Consider the following 26,484-nt stretch of genomic DNA (forward strand, 5'->3'; position numbering starts at 1 on the left):
TTACAGATTGTGTTGACATTTGTTTGCTGTTTTTTCTCGGATAATAAATTGTGTGCTTCACTGAGTCTGCACAGACAAGTTAACAGTACTCCAAAACCTGTCCTTTATAATGCTCGTTGTTTTGAACACGCACACACATTTACATATATATGGATGTGTGCTAATTATACACACACACACACACACTTGTATTGAGCACCAACACAACTTTCAAAATCCATTTTTTATTGTTAAAGCCTGAATACTCAAAGGATTCTGGTTAGAAAGTTGGATACAAAAGCAAACATATATTAATATTGGGTATGTAATTATACAGATATGAACACATCTGCTTACCTCTTCCTCTTCATCCATACCCCTCCCTCCCCCTCCCCCAACACACACACACACCTTGACCACCTTAATCCACCCCTAAAAAGGATTGTGTACATGTTTCTTACATTCAGAAATGCATACACACACATACACACACTTGTTCATTTTCAGTTCATCAAATTCCAAACTCCTAAATGATATGCTGCTAAAAATACAGTCAGAGATTTAAGTATGATATGTACGTATGTTATAAAAGATACACTCAGACAAAATTGTTGAAAAGATGACACTCGGACAAAATCGTTGCGAAGGTGATACAATACACATTAAGATGTAGTATGTATTTCTTCACAGAGGGAGGGCCAATTAAAATCAAAACATGTTGCAATTACAGGGAAGTGACCAAACTTAACAAAGAATGTCAACTGGGCACTTATGTATTTATTTATTGGTTATGTCCGTCATTTCTCTTTTTAAGTTCTCTCTCCATGCGCAGTTCAAGCCATCATACCACAGTTTCTCTCTGAAACTGTCTCACAGCATGTCTCAATCGGGGAAATAAAAATAAGCTGTAGGTCGTTTTCAAAGCTGCAACAGGAATTGACCCTCAAAACACAACAAAGATCATGATCTATGAAGAACTTTTTTTCTTTTCTTTCTTTTTTTGTTGTTGAAAAATTATAATCTAAAAATAATCTTTCTTGTTGAAAACAGAATTTACAAAACATTTTCTGACACAAGTCAATTTTTAAAAAGAAAGAACAAACAAAAAGCTTTACTCTTTTTTTTTTTTTTTACAACAGGTAAGCTTAGTTATGAGTAAGATTATAAAAAAAAAAGGTTAAAATGCTGAAAAAAGGAATGTTGATGTTGTGCAAAACAACAGATGTTTCATAATTCCTGATATAACAACTTCTGAACACCAGGGAACCACGTTTTATTGCTCAAGAGCATATAAAAACATACAAAGTCCCTTTCCAGCTTAGACATGTTTGCAGAATTATGCAGACACAACCACAGCGCTAGTGTAAAATGAACATACAAGATAATAGACTAGATATATTAAAAAAAACAACAACAAAAAAACCCCAACAAATATGTACTGTCAACGATACTAACAATAAAATCTAAAATGTAAATAACAAAATAATTACTGTAAGATTTTCGTTGATTATTACAATACATATATTCACATACACATGTACAAGCAAACACATACACACACACATATGCACGTGTGGGCACGCATGCTCACACACACACACACACACACACGCAAAATCTCTGGTATACACAATGAAACATCTGGTTTCCGCATTCAACAAATGACATATGGCCGTGAACAAAGTGTCCAAGCTGTCCAGTCTCTTACAGCATCCTGACTGCAGCCAGACAATCACAAGGGAAAGGACTGAAAACCTTGTCAGGAATTAACCCTCTCAGTTCCGGAACCATTTGTCATTTTTGTTATAAAAAAAAAAGGAAAAAGATGGGGGAAAAAAACCATGAAAAAAAAAATCCCCAACCTACAAAAAAAAAATCCCCAACCTCTAAAGCAAAGAAAAACAAAACAAAACAAAAACAACAAAATCAGGAAAAAAAAAAGTAATACTCTTTTAAAAGTATGAGTTTTCTTGAAGGAAATTAAATGAAGAATTTAATTATCAAATGTTCAATATTGACAGGATAACTCCAAATCAAGGGAAGATGATAAAGATTTTTAGAAAAAAAAGAAACGAAAATTCACAACCAAGCACAATTATGTTTTTTTCCTCCACTTATGTTGTTCTAAACATACATACTCACACCCACCCACACATCCTCCACACCCACAAACACTGTCACACAATATTGCAACACTAAATCTCACTGTGAACAATATCTCCACTTGATGCTGTCATCTGGAGGGTTTCAAAGTAAATGGAATGTTTCAAGATAAAACATTGGGTGGTTGTTTTCTTCTACACCCACTTCCAACATGACCCCCCACCCCCACCCCCCCAACCTGTCGATGTTCTTTGTAACCTGTAATCATCACCAGGATAACCAGAACCACTTCAGATGATCAACAACAACAACATTCTTCCCTTTTCTACCATGTATGGAACCTGCGTTCCCAAGACATTGGCACAAAAAGCGAATGGCACAAACCCACCAAACAGCAGTCTTGGCACACACACACACACACACACAGAAAGAAAAAGTTGCTGCCTGCTAGCTAAACTGATACAACCCAAGAGTTCCAGTTTCAACTTCAAGGAACCCCTTTCAAGGAAGTCAAGAGTGCAGACTGATCCATGTACGTTAATCCACATCTGATGCTGAAAAAAAAAAAGAAAGAAAAAAAAAACGGCAGCATATGCCTAACCTTCATATAAACCCAACACGCCGATCAGGCCTTGAGGACTTGGGAGGGCGTAAGAGGACAGAGAAACCACAGCCACCCTGAGCCAACACCCCCCCCCCCCCCCAACCCTGCCCTCGCCACACCCCCCTCCCCTGCCCCCTAACCATCCTCCCGGGTTTGTCATGGCAGTCACCTTCACCTTCACCTATCCCGTAGTCTTGTGGACTGTTGAGGCACCACAGGTGATTTGGCAACCAGCATCCTCCAATCCTCTCGGTTTTCTGACCTCCTGATAGTATCATCGCTCAACCTCAAGCCCGTCCATTCTGGGATGTTGTCCTCCCATCTCTTCCTCTGTCTGCCTCTCCTTCTCCCTCCTTGCACTGTGCCCTGCAGGAATGTCTTGGCAAGCCCTGATGATCTCATGTCATGGCAGTACACAAAATCAAATCACATTTGGGCAAAAAACATGGAAAAACAATCGCTCCAGTCATGATGTAAAACGGGTGTGCATGGTATGTATCAGACCACCATCTGTGAATTATGTATCTCATCACCATCTGTGTGATATGAAACCGACCACCATCTGCATAGGTTACAGACCGCATGTGCATGATACTATGTATCACACCACCACCTGCATTATATCAGACCACCATCTGCATGATATATAACAGACCAAATTTGCATGATATTATGTTTCAACTTCATCTGCATATTATGTGGTGGTCAATTTTGCATAATTATTATTATGTATCGACTTAATTTGCGTATAATGCGTCAGACCACCATCTGCATGATAATATGCATCAGACGACCATTTACACATTCCCCCCCCCACCCCACCCCCCAAGAGAGTGTGTGGTTCGTCCGTCGGGATCGACGAGGACCATCTAGTCATCCTGGGGGTGGATGGGATGGGCTCTGTGGGTGCGCAGATGACTGGTCAGGCCAATCCGCGCCTGGAAGGTTCTGACACAGTGTGGACAGGGGATGGTGGCAGCTGTCAGGGACTTGCTGGCCCTGCTTTTCCTGGCCTGTCTGCGTTGCTCTGCTGCAGCGATTCTGTTGCCCCCCCCCCCTCCACACACACACACACAACACATACACACACACACACACACACGACACACCCTGTTCCGGTCTCCACTGATTGTCCCTACTCAGTCCTCGCTCTAAACAAAAAATTCAAGAAAATCAAAATGTAAAAAAAAGGGGGGAAAAGAAAGTGTATTTCCACTGCAATACTGCATTTAAAAAACAACAACAACTAAAAAAACAAAAACAAAAATGGACCTGGTATTATACACTGAAAAAACAACAACAAAAAAAACAACAACAAAGGAAACACACCCTGAACCTCTTGTTGATTGAATCTCATCAAAGGAGAACCCAATTTCGCTGCCACAAGCAGTTTTAATTCAACGCTCCCATTCATTCAATGCTGTTTTTAACGAACCCTGCTGGAGAGAGGGGGGCTGGGGTGGATGGGTTTTTTCCTACAAAGTGATCTTTCTTTCATGAACAAAATACACTCATAAAAGAGCGAGTTGCAACTATACCTGCTACACAGGGAAGACTGAGCTGAAGAAGACGACGACAACAAAGAAGAAAAGAAAGAGAAAATAAAATAGATAGATATTGTATTGTATTGTATTTCACTTTTTGTCACAACAGATTTCTCTGTGTGAAATTCGGCTGCTCTCCGCACGGAGAGAGCATCACCACACTGAGAGCGCCACCCATTTTTTAAAATATTTTTTTCCTGCGTACAGTTTTATTTGTTTTTCCTATCAAAGTGGATTTTTCTACAGAATTTTGCCAGGAACAACCCTTTTGTTGCCATGGGTTCTTTTACATGCGCTAAGGGTTTGATGCTCCGATAGAACAGACATTTACTGATTTAGTACTGTCTTCCAGCGATTTTCTCCATGACTGAATGTACATATCTTTTAGACTTTGCGTGATATTTTTTGACAAAAGAAATCCTTACTATGAAATGTATGTGAAAACCAAACACAGTCATAACCATTGTGAATCAAAATATTCTTGATGAAGTTCAGCCACTTTGATGGGAAATCTGTATATGAAAATAATCTGTATAAAGCAGAATATGCTTTACATGATAATTTATCAGTTGCATCGTCAATTAATCCTATCATAGGCTTATTGCAATCAATCAGTTGACACCATAAAGAGTTTAGATCTATCATAGGCTTATTCCAATCACTCAACACCATAGCGATAGTATCAATCAATCAGTTAAAATTAGTTAGAACCATTGTAGCATTATTCCAATCCGTTAACACCACAGTAGTATCAATCAATCAATCAATCAGATGAAAATAGCTAACACCATTCACTAACCAATTAATACCGCAGAATCAAATCCATCACTTGAAGAAAATCTTTTTGATCAATCCACTAACAAGCAAACGCCACACAGTATCAGTGAATACCATATAATCAATCAACCAACAGGTCATTATCACAGAATTATCAAATTGCTGAATCAGTCCGCCTGAACTCGCTAAACACTGGAAACCCACCCCATCCAAACCAAACTGTATAAAAAAATTATATATATATATATATATATATATATTAAAAAAAAGAGAGAAAGTTTTACCCTGTCCATCCAGCCACAAACCCATCCACCTCTCTGGCACACCATAACAGGCCAGCAGTCAGTTCTAACTGCTTCCACCCCCCCCCCCCCCCGCCCCCCAACACACACACAAACCCCTCTCTGCACAAACACAAGTGTATTGGGACTGTCCGGCCATTAGGCAGTGTCACCATTGATTAACATAAAATTTGCACTTCAAAATCAACTCAGTACTACTGTCATGTATGTGTGCGTGGTTATAGTTACACTCTGCCTTCAATGGTCATACTGGAAGGTAAAAAAATTTTTTTAAATAAAATAAAATAAAAAGGAAGAAAGTTTAGATACACAGATACAAACATACACATCTATATATATATCTCTCTCTACATAATTTTATTATATATATATATATATATATATATATATATATATATATATATATATATCTCAATCTACATGTCTAATTATTAACTGACACATAAAAAAAACAAAAAAAACTTGTGCAACACCACATACCTCAAGGGCTCATTGAAGGACATAGGATATTATCTCAGTATTTACATACATGTATTATGTGTGTACCCACTGAATCATACAGGATACACTTTAACAGACATTATCTATCTCAGTATTTATATATATGTATTATGTGTGTACCCACTCAATGATACAGGATACACTTTAACTCACTCAGTATGGCCAGTCCTCTCTTCTCCTCCACACAGACCCCTCGGATGTCCAGTGGGTGTCTGAATGACCCAACCTTTAGCTTCCGTCGTCAGAACTGTGGTATTCTTTGTCAACATTCACCTCTTCAGTATAAGAGCCTTCCGCTTGCAATATTTTGATGATGGTAATTGGGGTGAAACGCTGTTAACGTCGTCTCTTTCGCCATTCGTATGGAGAGAGTTAACAGACATTATCTATTTTTATATATATATATATATATATATATATATATAGACACACACACACACACACACATATATATATATATATATATATATATATATAGGTATGTATTATCTCTGTGTGTGCCCACTGAATGATGCTGGATATACTTTAACAGACATAATCTATCTATATTTATAGATATATATGTAGATTTGTATTATGTGTGTGCGTGTGTGCATGTGCGTGTGTGTGTGCGCGCATGTGCATGTGTGTTTCATCTTTTCATTCTTCCAAACATGCATATTTCCACACTTTCACTGGGATTTAGCTGGCTTCCACCTGACATTCCTCTACCCCTGCCTGAAGGAACCGAATCTGAGCAAAAACTTGCAAATGTATGATTTTTTTTTTTTTTTTTTAAGACACGGAAAGATGGTTGCTGTTTACATACATACATACATATGGATGTCTGTATATATATATATATATATATATATATATATATAAATATAAATTATTGTATGAAGCAAAAAGGAAAAAAATGTATGTGAAAAGATAACAGGGGGGAAGAGGGCGTGTGTGTGTGTGTGTGTGTGTGTGTGTGTGTGTAAGTGCCTGCAAGCACATGCATGTGTGACACAAGGCAATATCATTTTGAGGATAACTTTATGGCAGTGGGGAAAAAACGTAAGGTTGTGCATGGCAAAAAAAAAAAAAAAAGAAAAAAAAAAAAGAACCTCAAACCATCCTGCTTCACACTCTACCCTCACACCAAACACTTCCCTCCAAATAACCAACAAACAAAATAAACCAACAAAAAAAAAACCCCAAAAAACCTAATGGCTCTATGTAAGTAAAAACTGAAAAAAATATTCATTTTGTGTCTGAAAACCCAGTTCACTCACTTCCAAGTTTATGTGCAGGTAAGTACAGAAACAGCCTTCATTAATCAATCACATTATGAAATGGTAATACAAAATATTATAAAAAAAAATTCAAGTGGCCAATCAATGTGTCGAAAATGGAATGTGTTCACATCATCATCTAAAAGTTTCCCCCATTCATGAACAACTCAGCGAAAAACGATAACAGCCATTCATTTGATCAGTCACATACTTTCTCCAACAACAACACAACCCAGCAACAATAACAAATCTATTAGTAAAAAAAAAACCCCCAAAAAATAACTATTTGTATACACGTATTGTTGTACGATTGTACGACTAGCAAAATACAAAACACACACACACGCACACAAAAGGACAAAAGCTGTCCATGTGTGTTCGTACAAAAGAGGATCAATGTCTCTACCCAAGCGTACTCCTTGAAAAATGAGTCAGGCTTTACAGACTCACTTTCGTCTGGTTTTCATGGAGGCTTTTTTGCAAGAACTGTGTGCACACACACATCTCCATTTCCGGTTTTTTCCAGGTCACCGAAAAGCTCAAATTTTATCGTGGAAATTGCTGTTCTCACAAAAGGATTCTGAACATTTTCGGTTGACTATTACTGCAAGTTTACAGGATATATTTGGTTTTATGAATATACCCATTATTTTCTTTAGTCTTCTATGTTTACTTTGAGCGTGTTTCTTGTCACATTTCTGCCACTACATGTTCAAACTGATCCATTTATAAACTCTGTTGAAAAGTTGTCCGAACAGCGAGTTACGGTGGTGGGCTGCCCATGATGTCATATGACCTACTTCCCGCTCTGCAAGCGACGAAAGGCCCACCACCAAAACAGGCATACAAACCTCCCTGTTTGACTCACTCAGTACAGCCAGTCCTCTCTTCTCCTCTACACAGACCCCTCGGATGTCCAGTGGGTGTCTGAATGACCCAACCTTTAGCTTCCATCGTCAGAATTGTGGTATTCTTTGTCAACATTCACCTCTTCAGTACAAGAGCTTTCCGCTTGCAATATTTTGATGATGGTAATTGGGGTGAAACGCTGTTAACGTCGTCTCTTTCGCCGTTCGTATGGAGAGAGTTAAACAACTGTTCCCTTGTCTCTCGGTGTTCTGCAAGCTCATCACTAACCCCTTAAGGCCCACCACCAAAACAGGCATACAAACCTCCCTGTTTAAACAACTCTTCCCTTCTCTCTCAGTGTTCAACAAGCTCATCACTGACCCCTTAAGGCCCACCACCAAAACAGGCATACAAACCTCCCTGTTTAAACAACTCTTCCCTTGTCTCTCGGTGTTCAACAAGCTCATCACTGACCCCTTAAGGCCCACCACCAAAACAGGCATACAAACCTCTGTTTAAACAACTCTTCCCTTCTCTCTCGGTGTTCCTCAAGCTCATCACTGACCCCTTTCCTTGCTCATCAGTCAAGGACAGTTTCCTGAGATAGGACGGAGACTACAGGTCAGGTGCCAGTTGCACTGCTTGGTTCTAACTTTTTGACAGTTTCACGTGACTGAATGCCTACATTGACCGAACTACGCCATTGGTTAGTTCCATACTACACACAGTTAGTAGCGGGTTACAGCCATACTAGGCTCTTCCGTCCGAGCAATGCAACTGGCTCCAGGATGCTGGTCAATATATCTGGACATCTTCCTCTTGGGGACTGTATGACTTTTGTTCAGTCCCACCGTTTAAGAGTACGCAAGCAGCAGCTGGAAATCATTCCACACTGATTACGTTCCGTTAACGTGGAGCAGCTTAGGGTTAATGAAATATAAGCTATGATCACGACCATAAGAAAACGATAAACTTATATCTGGGCAGTGGGAAAAAGCTATATATATATATATATATGAATAGATATATGTGGAAAGCAGGTATCTTGTCTATGGAATGTAATGGTCAAAATACAGGCACTGAAGAAGTCCTTTCGCTGTTGCTCACCCTTGTACTCAATCTTTTTTGTTATTTTTTTGTTTGTTTTTTGGTTTTTTTGTTCTTGTCATGGGAACCAGGGCTGTTTTACATCACCAGTCAACTCCTATTCTCTCACTTAAACAAGTATACTTACGTTCTCAAGTGTACGTATACCCCCATCAAGAGTTCAGACACTCTTGTTGCAGAAAACCATTTAAACAAATTAAAGTGGTGCTCACTTCACCCCTGTCCAACAAACATTGCATTCAATTGGTCGCCATTTTCTGCACATATCAGAAACCTACACGAAGAGAAACATGGTATGTAAATATAAATCATCCTTTAAAATAGAAAAATAAAAGAAAAAAGAAAAAAAGAATCCACTGCTATAAGAGGGGATGGGTGGGGGGGAGGGTACAAGAGGGAACCACAGCGCCAAGTCTCCAAGAGCACCTCACCACCACAAGGGCTGGGGGCGTGTGACTGACACCCCGCTCCCACCCCTACTTTAAATGGCCGTTCCGATGGAGGGGTCTCCGTCCCCCCCACTGTACTGACTGGAGTTGACGTTGCTGTCGTCGCCGCCGCCGTCCTCCCAGCTGGAGTGGTGCCTGCCGGGACGGTTGTCATGCTCGTAGCCATGGTTACGGCGCCCCTTTCTACCCTGATCCTCCCCGTACCGGGCCGTTGGATTCTCGCCATAGTCGTCCGCGTTCCTGTGACGACGGCCACGACGGTCATCATCGTCGTTGTCATAGGGGCGACGAGCGCGGCGGTGGTCGTAATCGTCGTCGTTGCCGTGGCGATTGTCGTGACGACGGGAGGGCCTCTCTTTCTCCTCGTCGTCATGGTAATGGGCGCGGGGCTGATCCCGATCCCGGCTGCGGTGCGGCGGCTTGTTGCGGAGGGAGTCGTAGTCGTGGGTCTCCTCCGTATCGGGGGCCGACGGCTGCTTCTTGTCCTTGTTGCGGCGGCCGTGGCGCCTGTCGTCGTTGTCTGGCGGCAGTTTGCTGTCACCACCGCCTGGGGGGGCCTCCTTCTTCTCCTCCTTCTCATCCAGTCCTTTGTTGGCCATGCCTTCCGACTGAAGAACAGAATAGAAAAAAAAAAAGGGTGCAACGTAAAATCTCTGTACCCAAGTATAGACAATGAAGTTTGTGTATTCTGTAAATAATAATAATACTGCAAATTCATTTAGTGCCTATTCTCTAAATTAGGATCTTGGTGCTTTATAATAATAATAATAATAATAATGATAATGGATACTTGTTGAACGCTTTCCTCCCATAAAGGGAGCTCAAAGCACTTTACAATAAACATTTGACACATGCAAACCACCACACAATAACTTACGAAAGGAAAAAGAAAAAACATGTAAATAGACACCCCCCCCCCCACCCCACCACACTCACTCACTGATGAGAGGTACAGTAAGAACAATATGGAGTAGCCCTGTGGTGTTCTGCATTAGTTTCAAGAAATGCATTTTCAGGAAATACTTGAATCAAGTGGGTCATGACAATGAGTGTGTTGTAACATAGCCACTGTCTGCCAACACCAAGTCTCAATAATTCTGTCATACTTGAATCAAGTGGGTCATGGCAATGAGTGTTGTAACGTAGCCACTGTCTGCCAACACCAAGTCTCAATAATTCTGTCATACTTGAATCAAGTGGGTCATGGCAATGAGTGTTGTAACGCAGCCACTGTCTGCCAACACCAAGTCTCAATAATTCTGTCATACTTGAATCAAGTGGGTCATGGCAATTAGTGTGTTGTGACGCAACCGCTGTCTGCCATAACCAAGTCTCAATAATTCTGTCAAACTTGAATCAAGTGGATCAAGACAATGAGTGTTGTAACCAGCCTCTGTCTGCCAACACCAAGTCTCAATAATTCTGTCATACTTGAATCAAGTGGGTCATGACAATTAGTGTGTTGTAATGCAGCCGCTGTCTGCCAACACCAAGTCTCAATAATTCTGTCATACTTGAATCAAGTGGGTCATGACAATTAGTGTGTTGTAATGCAGCCGCTGTCTGCCAACACCAAGTCTCAATAATTCTGTCATACTTGAATCAAGTGGGTCATGACAATGAGTGTGTTGTAATGCAGCCGCTGTCTGCCAACACCAAGTCTCAATAATTCTGTCATACTTGAATCAAGTGGGTCATGGCAATTAGTGTGTTGTAATGCAGCCGCTGTCTGCCAACACCAAGTCTCAATAATTCTGTCATACTTGAATCAAGTGGGTCATGGCAATTAGTGTGTTGTAACGCAGCCGCTGTCTGTCAACACCAAGCCTCAATAATTCTGTCATACTTGAATCAAGCGAACCATGACAATGAGTGTTGTAATGCAGCCGCTGTCTGCCAACACCAAGTCTCAATAATTCTGTCATACTTGAATCAAGTGGGTCATGGCAATTAGTGTGTTGTGACGCAACCGCTGTCTGCCAACACCAAGTCTCAATAATTCTGTCATACTTGTATCAAGTAGATCATGACAATGAATGTGTTGTAATGCAGCCGCTATCTGCCAACACCAAGTCTCAATAATTCTGTCATACTTGAATCAAGTGGGTCATGGCAATGAGTGTGTTGTAACCCAACCACTGTCTGCCAACACCAAGTCTCAATAATTCTGTCATACTTGAATCAAGTGCATCATGGCAATTAGTGTGTTGTAACGCAGCCGCTGTCTGCCATAAACAAGTCTCAATAATTCTGTCATACCTGAATCAAGTGGGTCATGGCAATGAGTATGTTGTAATGCAGCCGCTATCTGCCAACACCAAGTCTCAATAATTCTGTCATACCTGAATCAAGTGGGTCATGGCAATGAGTATGTTGTAACACAGCCGCTGTCTGCCAACACCAAGTCTCAATAATTCTGTCATACCTGAATCAAGTGGATCATGGCAATGAGTGTCGTAACCCTGCCAACCCCAAGTCTCAATAACACTTTTATCGACTTAGTAATAATCCCTTGATGATGATGATGGCAGGTTTCTTGTATCCAAGGATCACGGAGAAGGTGGTCCTTGGGGACAAGCTCTCTGGTCTCAATAACACTTTATTCATTCATTTATTTCTCCCTTGAAGGAAGTTCTAGCGTCCGTCTGTACAATAACATCCCACATCTAAAATGGTTGAGGTTACAGGTCCTGTAGTCTTTCACAGCTGCAGGGGCAGATAATTCATATCCACGGCACAGGAAGGCAGGGCCCATTCCTCTTCTTCCCACTGCTTTAACTCCTTCCATCCCACAGCTACATGCCTGCTTTTTATGTCAGGTCAGGTCATTAGATCTGCTACTGGTAACCTGTAATCCAGTACAACCTGTTCAGGGTTGGGGTGCCGTCGACTAAACCGGCACTCCCACCGCTCCCTTGTGGGACTGGTGAGGCAGGTGGCTAGACACCCTTATGGAATTAAAAACGAGATCCATAAAAGGGCGTCGGCTCAGGTGAGCCACGGACGGCCATCTAGCTCCACCGTGCTGTGTGCATGCCACACGCAGTTGGCACCTGGGGTGTGTCTACCCATGCATGTGAAGTCTGGATCCGGCAGAATCTGCAGAAGAAACCTATCGGTTCAACGGAGAGGAAGGCGGTTACAGCAGCGCACTGTGGAGTGCAGAGAGCAAGGAAAGGATATCTTGGTCATCCACTGCATCCGTGCTCATCCTCCAGTCGTCTCGACTTAGTCTTGCCACTGGAAATTGGTGAACCCCGACGAGAGAGTGAGGTCGACGTTGCACAACTCCTCTTCACTTTAAACAAATCATCCTTAATGACCTTAATGATGCCTGCTCCAACTCCCCTGCACCAGCACTACATGAGACCACTGCAGAAAAAAAAACAGGGTGGTTCACTAAAACGGTGAAAATCGATGGAGAATTTTAGATTTAACTCACTCAGTACAGCCAGTCCTCTCTTCTCCTCTACACAGACCCCTCAGATGTCCAGTGGGTGTCTCAATGACCCAACCTTTAGCTTCCGTCGTCAGAATTGTGGTATTCTTTGTCAACATTCACCTCTTCAGTATAAGAGCCTTCCGTTTGCAATATTTTGATGGTGGTAATTGGGGTGAAACGCTGTTAACGTCGTCTCTTTCGCCGTTCATATGGAGAGAGTTAATCGGTTGAACAAAGCTTCATTTTCATGCTGCTGGAATCTGTAAACAGTTCAGTTTAGAATGCCAACTGTACCAAGCAAGAATGAAAGAAATCTGAATAGTGTGTTGGTACGAGAATACTCGTACCTGGTTCACAGGGGAAGTAATCATGGCATGAGTTATCTGACACCTGGAGTAGAATGAGTTAAAACCCTCCCCAACCAGTCAGGTACCCAGGTGTGAGGAAAACTGCAGTATCCTGCCTCCCCCCCGCCCCCAAGACAATAATAATAATGGTACTTATATAGCGCTGAATCTTGTGCATAGACAAATCTAAGCGCTTTCGCACCAGTTATTCTCACGCACGCAAAACTCTAAAACTGGAGAAACTAAAGACAAGGAAGAGGCAGGGAAGGGAAGCTATTTTGGGAAGAGGTGGGTTTTAAGGCCAGACTTGAAAGAGCTGAGTGTGGAGACTTGATGAAGCGAAAGAGGAAGTTCATTCCAATTGCAAGGGCCAGAGACAGAGAAAGAACGGCGGCCAAGACACACAGCAATTTACTGTCACTAGCTGAAACAGAGACTTGAACCCAGGTCACTGGTGAGCACAGGATCCCATGTCGCCTTGCTGATTGTGTGTGTGTGTGTGTGTGTGTGTGTTTCTTCTGTCTGTCGCCTTGCTGATTCTGCCACAGTACCTCTGAGTGTGTGTGTGTGTGTGTGTGTGTGTGTGTGAGTGTGTGTGTGTGTGTGTGTGTGTGTGTGTGTGTGTGTGTGTGAGAGTGTGTGTGTGTGTGTGTGTGTGTGTGAGAGAGAGAGAGAGAGAGAGAGAGAGAGAGAGAGAGAGAGTGTGTGTGTGTGTGTGTGTGTTTCTTCTTCTGTCTGTCGCCTTGCTGATTCTGCACAGTACCTCTCCTGAAATGACCGACACGAAAACACTTACTGCCATCCCCACACCACCGCCACCCCCACTCAAAAACAACTATCAGGCATTATCATCATCAGTAGAAGTGTGAAAAAATTGTCCACAGTTCCCATTCCAACATTTCACAGATTTCAGCTTTCTTAAATCACCAAAAACACTGCAGACAGTCAAGAAAAAACAGATTAGCCAAAAAACTAAACAAAATAAAGTCTATTTCTAACATTTGCATGTTTACAGGAGATCATGCATTCAGTCTATCTGTCCCAACGTTTATTTGAAAAAAAAAAAGTAGTGTTGATGTTTTGCAGTTCAAACCCTATTTTCCATGTCGAAAAAACATTATACAATGTTTTATTTAGTGTACAGTTGTAATCAAGGGATATTACAGATTCAATCTAAAAAAAATGGTTCCCTTTAATTTTCTTATTATCATTTTTTTTTTTTAATTGTATCTTGAACAGACTTGTTACTATTTTCTTTTTCATGATTATTTTTTCTCATCCCCTGTGAAAAGAGGGTGCTTTGTGTGTGTGTGTGTGTGTGTGTGTGTGTGTGTATATATACATATATATATTAAAAGGGAGATAATCTTACTTAAGGAAGGCAACTAGCTGCAACTATTTTCGATTTGTCCACTTGGGCAGAGTAGTTGTTTGCACAGGTTTAGGAATCACACCCTTGCTGGAGTGTGCACCAGTGGGTCACGGTGACGTGTGTGTACAATAAACCAATGTTCAGTGACTTTCTCTTTCACCTCACGATCGTGTCGCTTTTTTGGGGTGTGTGTGTGTGTGGGGGAGGGTTGTGTGTGTGTGTGTGTGGGGGGGGGGGGGGAGGGGGGGGGGGGGGGTTGTTACTGCGGCACACACGGATGTTGAGCTAGCAATGTAAAGTAATTATCTGACCTTTACATTTCCGCTTCAGGGAGTCTGTCAGAAATGTTTACTGATGTTTTCTTTGTCACTACATGAGAGAAACAGAGAAAGACTGACGAAACAGAGAACACACACTGAACACGGAAATGTTTAATGTCATCAGCTGTTCAGCTGTGGTTACATGGTCTGAGGTACAGATCAGTACAATGATGGTGAAAACAATTCAAACGCAATGGAACAGAAATGAAAAACAAGAGTCTGGAGTCAAATAAACTGATAAGAGATGAGAGACACTTTAACACTCTTCTGTCATCAGCCATGACACTTTACTGTCATTAGCTTAAAGACCCATGACACTTTACTGTCATCAGCTTAAAGACCCATGACATTTTGAAACATTACTCTCATTAGCTTAAAGGCCCATGACATTTTGTCATTACTCTCATTAGCTTAAAGGCCCATGACATTTTGTCATTACTCTCATTAGCTTAAAGGCCCATGATACCCATGACACTTTGACATTTTACTGTCATTAGCTTAAAGGCCCATGACACTTTTGACACTGTACTGTCATTAGCTTAAAGGCCCATGACACTTTGACACTTTACTGTCATTAGCTTAAAGGCCCATGACACTTTGACACTTTACTGTCATTAGCTTAAAGACCCGTGACATTTTGACACTTTACTGTCATTAGCTTAAAGACCCATGACACTGACACTTTATTGTCATCAGCTTAAAGACCCATGACATTTTGACACTTTACTGTCATTAGCTTAAAGACCCATGACACTTTACTGTCATCAGCTTAAAGACCCATGACACTTTAATGTCATTAGCTTAAAGCCCATGCCACTTAGACATTTTATTGTCATTAGCTTAAAGACCCATGCCACTTTGACTCTGATACTTTTGTCAATAGCTGTTTGACACTTTTCTGTCATCAGCTTAAAGGCCCATGACACCCGGACACTTTGACACTTTACTGTCATTAGCCTAAAGTCCTATTACACTTTTCACACGCACACACCCACATACACTCAATCACTCACACTTGCATCTGTACATCAACACAATCACCACCCTTTTTTCAAAACAGTAGTAAAAATATTATTTTACAAAAATCTTTTATTTTTTTTGGGAGGACACACTCTGCACTGTGTGTGTGTGTGTGTGTGTGTGTGTGTGTGTGCGCGCGCGCATGCGTGTGTGCGTGAGGGTGAATGTGTGTCTTATGTGTAAAATATATACATACAAGTTTTTGGAATGCGAAAACGGCACTGCACTCCAAAAGGCATTTTTCCCAGTCATTTCACAAACATCAACACCAGCTTATAAACGCTTACTGCTGTTGCCAATCATTTCTACTGAATTAAAAAAGAACACCAAAATCATAATTACCAATAGCTGATTAACATAACAAATTCACATCATCACTATTAAACTCTGTACACATCTCTTCCTTTGTTTCCTTTCTTTTTTTCTCTCCCTCACCTGAATATTGTTTTATATAAAAAGAATATAATCATAATAAAAACGCACAATGTTCTTGATTATCACGGTGGCATGCAAGTTTATCTCACAGGATGAAGAAACACGATTTCCTAAGGCACAAGCTAATCCACAGCATAGTTTGCATTCTGTGTCAACAGCAGGTAAAACAAAAAACAACAACATTTTCTGACTCTGCAAAATGAGAGAGAGAGAAAGAGAGTGAGAGAGAGAGAGAGAGAGAGAGAGAGAGTGTGTGTGCGCATGTGAGTGCGTGTATGCATGCATGTGTGTTTATCATTAATGATGTGTGTGTGTGTGTGTGTGTGTGTGTGCGGATGTGCATGTGTATACATGTGCATGTGTGTGAATGCGTGCATGTGTAAATTATTACCTGCAAACAGTGTTTCATTCTGTTCATTTCAGGCTTTTTGTTCCGTTATTTGTAAAACTGATGGATTAAAAACAATTCTGGCATTTGTGATGTAAGGATGGACCACTGAAAATCTCAATCACTCAGCAGAAAAAAAAGAAAGAAAAATTCATATATATATACATCAAAAAAGAAAAAGTAAACATATAAGATCCATATATATCACACATGAAAAACAAACAAACCGGTTCTATTGGAATGCTTCAAAATCTACTGGAATGCTGTCAGCATATGTATAAATTTATCTTGAATGTTGTCAGTGTTTGTATAAATTTATCCTGAATGATGTCAGTATGTGTATAAATTTATCCTGAATGTTGGCAGCACGTGTATAAATTTATCCTGAATGCTGTCAGGATCTGTATAAATTTATCTTCACACCACACGGAAGGAGGGCGTGCAACTCCACGCCACACACGGAGCATGTATCCACACAGCCAACACCACATCAAATGCACTGTGTCACGCAGTCCCCTCAGGACACGGATCCTGTTCTCTCCACACCTCTGGTTCTTTGCATTCCTTTGCATCCATGTGCGTACACACACCAAGTGGACACTATGTGTGCATGCATGTGTTGTGTGTGTGTGTGTGAAATGGTTTAAGTTTAAACTTGAAACCAAGCATTTTGCTTTCCCACCCCCACCCCACCCCCCAAAACCAACCAACCAACCAACAAAACGACAACAAAAAACCTACAACCAAGTCTACCTTATGTTATCTGTAACTCAGCAGATCTGATGAACATTTCTCTGTGTGTGTGTGTGTGTGTGTGTGTGTGTGTGTGTGTGTGTGTGTGTGTGTGTGTGTGTGTGTGTGTGTGTGTGTCTGTGTGTGTGTGAGAGTGTGAGTGTGTGTGTGTGTGTATGTTTCTTCTTCTGTCTGTCTGCCACAGTTCGAGTGGATGCGAGGAAGGTTTTCACCTTGAACTTTGAAGAATCGATCAGTATTGCAGCTTTCCATCCACATGGAACAATCACCAGTACAAGAACCTGACCCTCCCATTTTGATTTAACTCACAATGCTGTCACTGCATCTAAACTTAGCCCTAATCTAATCAACTCATCCGTTGTTCTCAAGCAAAAGATGACGACACGCATGGGCGTTTCCCCCCAATGTAAACAAATGGACGAGACAAGTTTCTGTACAGTGAAACTTTGCTCCACTACCTTGTAATCTGCTGTACTGGTCTGAACTTTCTTTCCTTTTTGAGGTCAGAGCAGACGGGTGCAATAGCCGAGTGGTTAAAGCGTTGGACTGTCAATCTGAGGGTCCCGGGTTCGAATCACGGTGACAGCGCCTGGTGGGTAAAGGGTGGAGATTTTTACGATCTCCCAGGTCAACATATGTGCAGACATGCTGGTGCCTGAACCCCCTTCGTGTGTATATGCAAGCAGAAGATAAAATACACACGTTAAAGATCCTGTAACCCATGTCAGCGTTCGGTGGGTTATGGAAACAAGAACATACCCAGCATGCACACCCCCAAAAACAGAGTATGGCTGCCTACATGGCGGGGTAAAAACAGTCATACACGTAAAAGCCCACTTGTGTGCATACGAGTGAACGCAGAAGAAGAAGAGGTTAGAGCACCACTGAATGCAGTCTGCTCTGCTGTTTTATCTTTTCTTCTTCTTCTTCTGTCTTCATGGGCTGCAACTCCCACGTTCACTTGTATGTACACGAGTGGGCTTTTACACGTATGACCGTTTTTACCCTGCCATGTAGGCAGCCATACTCCACTTTCAGGGGTGTGTATGCTGGGTATGTTCTTGTTTCCATAACCCACTGAACGCTGACATGGATTACAGGATCTTTAACGTGCGTATTTGATCTTCTGCTTGCGTATACACACAAAGGAGGTTCAGGCACTAACAGCTCTGCACACATGTTGACGTGGGAGATCAGAAAAATTTCCACCCTTTACCCACCAGGTGTCGTCACCGAGATTCGAACCCGGTACCCTCAGATTGAAAGTCCAAGCTTTAACCGCTCAGCTATTGCGCCTGTCCTACTTGATATGAAAGTGTACAGTGAAAATCAATCGATGTAGGTAAAGCCACAAAGTCAAGTCAGGCTATCTATTCAAGTGACTGTGTAGAAAACAAAAGCAGTGTCGACACTGACAATATGGCAAGAGCTGTCAAGTGAAACCGCATTCTGTCTGTCAGAGTGTGGAAAGATCATGTGACTCTCACCGAATGTGTCACATTTCACGGTGACACTGACATAACGACATGCAAACATGCAGTTACACCATAATAATAATAATAATAATGGATACTTATATAGCACACTATCCAGAAATCTGCTCTAGGTGCTTTACAAAAACGCTTTGTTAACATAAAACATTACATCTATGTTACATACACACACCAAAATATGACTACACACACACACACGCACGCACACACACACACACACATGCACACGCGCGCACACACACACACGCACACGCACGCACACACACACACACACACACACACTGCGTACATACATTTTAACAATACATGTGCATCTAACAGCTACCCTAACACATACGCACACATAGGCAGGCACAAACTTACATAAACGCATACGCACACAATACACATTCATATACATGCATGTAGTTATATACACATACATATGTATACATATATAGTCAAGCACACAGCTAACGCAAAGGAAGTGTACACCATGCACATACAGGCTGTCAGTAAGATGTAAGATGGAAGCGGAGGCCTATCTGACATGATCCTTCACATGACTGTACAGATCAAACTGGGTGTGCAATGAACGTTCACAACCACTGTCAACCGTCCAATGAGCGTTCACAGTTTCAATTTCTCAAGAAGGCGTCACTGTGTTTGGACAAATCCACATATGCCACACCACATCTGCTAGGCGTAACAAAAACTTTGTAGTTTGTCCAATGAACGTTCACAACCACTGTCAGCTGTCCAATGAACGTTCACAACCACTGTCAGCTGTCCAATGAACGTTCACAACCACTGTCAGCTGTCCAATGAACGTTCACAACCACTGTCAGCTGTCCAATGAACGTTCACAACCACTGTCAACTGTCCAATGAACGTTCACAACCACTGTCAGCTGTCCAATGAATGTTCACAACCACTGTCAACTGTCCAATGAACGTTCACAACCACTGTCAACTGTCCAATGAATGTTCACAACCACTGTCAGTTGTCCAATGAACATTCACAACCACTTGTCAGCTGTCCAATGAACATTCACAACCACTGTCAGCTGTCCAATGAACATTCACAACCACCTGTCAGCTGTCCAATGAACGTTCACAACCACTGTCAGCTGTCCAATGAACATTCACAACCATTGTCAGCTGTCCAATGAATGTTCACAACCACTGTCAGCTGTCCAATGAACATTCACAACCACTGTCAGCTGTCCAATGAACATTCACAACCAGTCAGCTGTCCAATGAACGTTCACAACCACTGTCAGCTGTCCAATGAACGTTCACAACCACTGCCACACAACCAAACAAAAACTAACTTCTCAAACAGTTCCAGTTAACGCCAAACCATGGACGAAGCTGTAACAAACTCCCTTTGCTCAGAGACTGGCTGCAAGGACAAAGACCTGAACAAGACATTCTCTTCCTTCATCTACCCTGCCAGCTCATAGTCAGCAGGTACTGTCCACATCCCTGGCACTGACGCTCAGTTTCTTCTTCTTCTTCTTCATGGGCTGCAACTCTCATGTTCACTTGTATGTGCACGAGAGGGCTTTTATGTGTATGACCATTTTTACCCCACCATGTATGCAGCCATAGTACGTTTTTGGGGGTGTACATGCTGGGTATGTTCTTGTTTCCATAACTCACCGAACGCTGACATGGATGACAGGATCTTTAACATTATCTGATCTTCTACTTGTGGATACACATGAAGGGGGTTTAGGCACAAGCAGATCTTCACATTTTTATGTTGATCGGAAAAATCTCCACCCTTTACCCACCAGGCCCCGTTACCGATATTCGAACCCGGGCCCCTCAGACTGAAACTCCTATGATTTAACCACTCGGCTATTGTGCCCGTCTGCTCAGTTTCATTTTCAGTTTCAAGGAGTCAAAGCGTGTGGAATGATGCATATATACACTACACCTCATCTGCTCCAAAAAAAAGAGAGCAGATGTTTAATCTTTCTTTCTTTCTTTTTTTTTAAAGTCCATAAAAAATTTTTTTTAAATACAACCACCAACAACGATGAAAACAAAATATTTGTTTTAAAGGTAATCCTTTCGACGTGTAACGAAAGGAATGAAGAAAAACAGAAAGAAAGGAAAGAAAAAACAAATTAAAAGAAAAAAAAAGGAAGAAAGAAACCAGGGAAGAAAGGAAGAAACAAATGAAGAAAGGAATGAAGAAAACAAATTAAGAAAGAACGGAAGGAAGAAACTAAGAAAGAAAGGAAGGAAGGAAGGCAGAAACAAAGAAAGAAAGTAGGGAAGAAAGATATGAAGAAACAAAGAAAGGAAGGAAGAATCAAAGGAAGGAAGAAAGAAAGTACGGAAGAAAGATACGAAGAAACAAAGAAAGGAAGGGAGGAAGAAAGAAAGAAAGAAAGAAAGACAGAATGAAAGAAATAAAGGAAACAAGGACAAAGAAACAAAGAGTGAAGGGAAAAAAAAGGACAAAGAAAGGAAGAAACAAAGAAAGGAAGGAAGGAAGAAAGAAAGACAGAATGAAAGAAATAAAGGAAACAAGGACAAAGAAACAAAGACAGTGAAGGGGGGGGGGGAGGACAAAGAAAGGAAGAAACAAAGAAAGGAAGGAAGAAAGAAACAAAGAAAGAAATAAAGAAATAAAGGAAACAAGGACAAAGAAACAAAGACAGTGAAGGAAAAAAGGACAAAGAAAGGAAGAAACAAAGAAAGGAAGGAAGAAATAAATAAATAAAGGAAACAAGGACAAAGAAACAAAGACAGTGAAGAAAAAAAGGACAAAGAAAGGAAGAAACAAAGAAAAGAAGTAAGAAAGGAAGAAACAAATGAAGAAAGGAACGAAGAAAACAAATTAAGAAAGAACGGAAGGAAGAAACTAAGAAAGAAAGAAAGATACTAAGAAAAAAAGAAAGGAAGGAAGAAATAAAGGAAGAAAAAAAGAAAGAAAGTAGGGAAGAAAGATACGAAGAAACAAAGAAAGGAAGGGAGGAAGAAAGAAAGAAATAAGGGAAACAAGGACAAAGAAACAAAGACAGTGAAGGGAAAAAAAAGGACAAAGAAAGGAAGAAACAAAGAAAGGAAGGAAGAAAGAAACAAAGAAAGAATGAAAGAAATAAAGGAAACAAGGACAAAGAAACAAAGACAGTGAAGGAAAAAAGGACAAAGAAAGGAAGAAACAAAGAAACAAAGAAAGAATGAAAGAAATAAAGGAAACAAGGACAAAGAAACAAAGACAGTGAGGGGGAGGGGGGGGGGGGGGGGGACAAAGAAACAAAGAGGGGAAAAAAGAAAGGAAGAAACAAAGAAAGGAAGGAAGAAAGAAACAAAGAAAGAATGAAAGAAATAAAGGAAACAAGGACAAAGAAACAAAGACAGTGATGGAAACAAGGGCAAAGAAAGAAAGGAAGAAACAAAGAGAGGAAGCAAGAAATGAAAGGAAAAGAAAATAGAATGGAAGAAACAAAGAAAGGAAGGAAGGAAGGAAGGGAGGATGCAAAACAGTAAAGAAGAAAAAAACAAACAAAAAAACAGGAAGAAAACAAGGGAAAAAAGAAAGGAAGACAGACAGAAAGAGAAAGAAACAGGAAGCAAGGAATGAACGGAAAAGAAAAAGAAATGGGAAAAAAAAAGTTAGAAAGAAAGGAAGGAAGAGAGAAAGACAGAAAAGAAGGAAGGAAAATAAAGACAGAGAGGAAGAAAGCAAGCTGTGTTTACTTGTCAAGATCTTTCCTTTTTTTTTCTTTCTTTTATTATGAACTTATTTTTTATCATTTACATAATCATACAAGTACAAACATTCAAAATGAAACAGAAGAAAAATTGCAACATACAAACAAGCAAACGATACACAAACACACATTATCGTCATCATCATCATCAACATAAATGTTTTCCATCCCCTGACTCCTCAATTCTACGCTTCTCTCTCGCGCTCCCATATCAACCACCCCCAACCCGCACCCCTACCCCCACCACACACACATACACCCCCAAATGAATGGATTGTCGGAGTCTCTCACCCCCCCACTGAATGGACCCCTCCTATTGTCGGAGAGTCTCACCATTACATATCAAGATCTGCATCTGTACAAAAATGGGGGCTAAACAATGACGACACAGATAAAAGCAAAATAATGATATTATATCCCCCTCCAAAAACAAACAAACAAACAAACAAAAAGAAAGAAAGAAAAACAAAGGAACGAACAAACAAAAGGAAAAATCGGAAGAAAAAAAAACATGTACAAAAAAAGGGGAATAAACAATGACAGCAAAGATAAAAGCAAAATAATATCATATCCCCTTACAAAAAAAAAGAGAAAAAAAAAGAGGAAGGAACGAAAAAAAAGAAAAATGAAAAATTGGAAGAAAAAAACCAAAACAAACACCCACAGACAGACCACCACCACCAACTACAAACAATAAATAATAAGAACAACAATAAAAAAAAAAAAAAACACCACCACCACCCAAGCTTTGACACTGTCACAGTACACACAGTACAATGTAAGTACACGAGGAAAAATTGCATTTTTATAAACACTGAGAGTGAGAGGAAAAAAACCCATAAATGTATCATAGGTCAGCTTGCATGATTCTCCTGCCTTTAAATGCTAGACATCAGATTAATGCATCAATATGAAAAAATGTATCAAAACCAAAAAGAGAAAATGAATAAACAAATGAAAATAAAACAAATGCAATATACACGGCGACCATGTCAAAACTGGTGGATGGGAGCACTTTCCATCAAATGGAAGCCTCAATATGAAAGAAAAAATAAGAAAAGAGAAAACAAATGCAATACACTATTCATACAATATCCACATTAAAACAGACAGAGGCAAACATTCTGTCAGATTCATGCATCAATATTTGAAAAAAAAGAAAGAAAAGAAGAAATAAAATAAAAGTGTAACCCCTTGGGTTTAACGACTACGTTAGAACGAATGGAAACATACTCCCTTGGATTAATACATCAACCATTATAAAACAACCCAAACCAAACCAAAACCAAAAACTTAATAAAACAAATGTAATATACAATGGACATTGTGTCCATGCTAAAACAGATGGATGCAAGCACTTTCCAACTGAGTAATGAAAAAAACAACAACCCCAAAAACAACAACAGAAAACAAAATAAAACACAATACAATGAACATGTCAACCACATCAAAATAGATGGATGCAAACCCATTCTGTCAGAAAAATGCATAATATTAAAAAAAACAAACAAAAAAGCAACAAAAGAAAACAACAAAAAAGCAAACCAAACCAAACCAAATAAAAAAAAAAAAGGAAAAAAGAAAACACAACAGACATGACGACCTTTTAAAACTGACAGGATGGAAGCATATTCCGTCAAAATGATGCTTCGATAATTAAAAAACAGAAAGAAAAATACATAGAAAAAAAAGAAGAATTAACAACACAAGAGAAACAGGACAACCAAGTAAAAACTGACAGGATGAAAGCATGTCCCATCCGCCCGACGCATCACAATTAAAACAAACAACAACAAAAACCACAAACAAAAACAAACACAACACACAAGGGACTTGGGATGTCCACACTAAAACAGACGGATGGAAGCGTATTCTGTCGGAGTGCTCGGGGTGCTCGGAGCCTGAGCCTGAGCCTGAGCTGGAGCCGGAGCCGGAGCGTGCTCCTGACTCGCGTTCTGGGGAGGGTTTCGCACCAAGTCTAAATCGGCATAATGCAGTCCTTGCGAAGTATCCCTACGTCTCTCCTCCTCCTCTCTACCTCTGTCTCTGTCATCCCACCTCTGAAAACACACACGGAGACCACCACTGAGTTACTGGGCCAGAAATTCCCACATGATTAAAAAATTTTTTTTTTATAAAGTTTCTGTCCTGCAGGCAAGTAGTTAAAAAAAAAAATCCCTCCCCCTCACCCCACTCCCTTCATCCGTCTCCTACTTGCCCTTCCTAAGTAAAGACACCGTTAATACAAGTAACTACCGGTAGTGCGGTGACTAGTTAGAAGCATAACTTCACATCAAGCGGTATGAATTCAGTTTCACTTTCCCATGGAAGCATCACTGCATTCAGACAAACCCACTGATATATCCTACACCACATCTCCCGCCACAGCAGATGCCCAACAGCAGCACGACCCCAAAAGGCTTGTCAGGCCTTGAAGCGCATGCGTATAATATTTTTATTTGTGTACCCATGACAGTGGATTTCTTCTGCAGAATATTTCTTCCAAAGGACAACGTTTTTGTTGCTGTGGATTTCTTTTTTCCAGTGGGACCTCAGTTTATCGTTTCATCTGAATGACTACACGCTCAGTTTTATTTTTCAGTCAAACATGGAAGTAAGAAAGAGGGTGGGAATTGAACCAACAGCCTCATGCACACTGTACTGACAGATAAGTGACCGCCACCTTCCTCCACCACTTGTATTGTATCTCTGTTGCCCAGTGAATGGACAAGTCAGACATTGGTTGCCCAGCAAACAGACAAGTGAGACATTAGTTGCCCAACGAATGGACAAGTGGAGACATTGGTTGCCCAACGAATGGACAAGTCAGACATTGGTTGCCCAATGAACGAACAAGTCAGACATTGGTTGCCCAACGAACAGACAAGTAAGACATTGGTTGCCCAACGAACGGACAAGTCAGACATTGGTTGCCCAACGAACAGACAAGTCAGACATTGGTTGCCAAGCCAGTGGACAAGTGGGGACATTGGTTGCCCAGCAAACAGACAACTGAGACACTGGTTGCCCAACGAACAGACAAGTCAGACATTGGTTGCCAAGCCAGTGGACAAGTGGGGACATTGGTTGCCCAGCGAACAGACAAGTAAGAAACTGGTTGCCCAATGAACAGACAAGTAAGACATTGGTTGCCCAATGAACAGACAAGTAAGACATTGGTTGCCCAACGAACAGACAAGTCAGACATTAGTTGCCCAACGAACAGACAAGTCAGACATTGGTTGCCCAATGAACAGACAAGTCAGACATTGGTTGCCCAATGAACAGACAAGTCAGACATTGGTTGCCCAACGAACAGACAAGTAAGACATTGGTTGCCCAACGAACAGACAAGTAAGACATTGGTTGCCCAACGAACAGACAAGAAAGACATTGGCTGCCCAACGAACAGACAAGTCAGACATTGGCTGCCCAGCAAACAGACAAGTGGAGACATTGGTTGCCCAGCGAACAGACAAGTAAGACATTGGTTGCCCAACGAACAGACAAGAAAGACATTGGCTGCCCAACGAACAGACAAGTGGAGACATTGGTTGCCCAACGAACAGACAAGTAAGACATTGGTTGCCCAACGAACAGACAAGTAAGACATTGGTTGCCCAACGAACAGACAAGTAAGACACTGGTTGCCCAACGAATGGACAAGTGCAGAAATTGGTTGCCCAGCAAAAAGACAAGTCAGACATTGGTTGCCCAGCGAAAAG

At 41.0% G+C, this 26,484-nt stretch overlaps 1 protein-coding gene across 3 annotated transcripts in view; it reads right to left on the minus strand.

The window, feature by feature from the left end:
• Window positions 1-6,275: 6,275 nt before the first annotated feature.
• The window catches only part of LOC143277609 (uncharacterized), a 42,049-nt gene continuing 21,840 nt past the window's right edge, over window positions 6,276-26,484 (minus strand). The window contains exons 9-10 of one of the 3 annotated variants that reach the window (XR_013053764.1): window positions 8,431-10,085; window positions 6,276-8,244 (exon numbers count right to left, since the gene is read on the minus strand). Coding sequence is in view for 2 of the 3 variants with exons in the window: in XM_076582487.1 (XP_076438602.1) it covers window positions 9,510-10,085 (576 nt within the window). In the remaining variant the exon portion in view is untranslated. Of the gene's footprint in view, window positions 10,086-24,196; window positions 24,820-26,484 lie in introns of those variants that run through there. The other 2 variants (XM_076582487.1, XM_076582488.1) reach the window with 2 other exon arrangements.

Source organism: Babylonia areolata, chromosome 34 (assembly GCF_041734735.1).
Source record: "Babylonia areolata isolate BAREFJ2019XMU chromosome 34, ASM4173473v1, whole genome shotgun sequence".
In the NCBI taxonomy this organism is placed as follows: domain Eukaryota; kingdom Metazoa; phylum Mollusca; class Gastropoda; order Neogastropoda; family Buccinidae; genus Babylonia; species Babylonia areolata.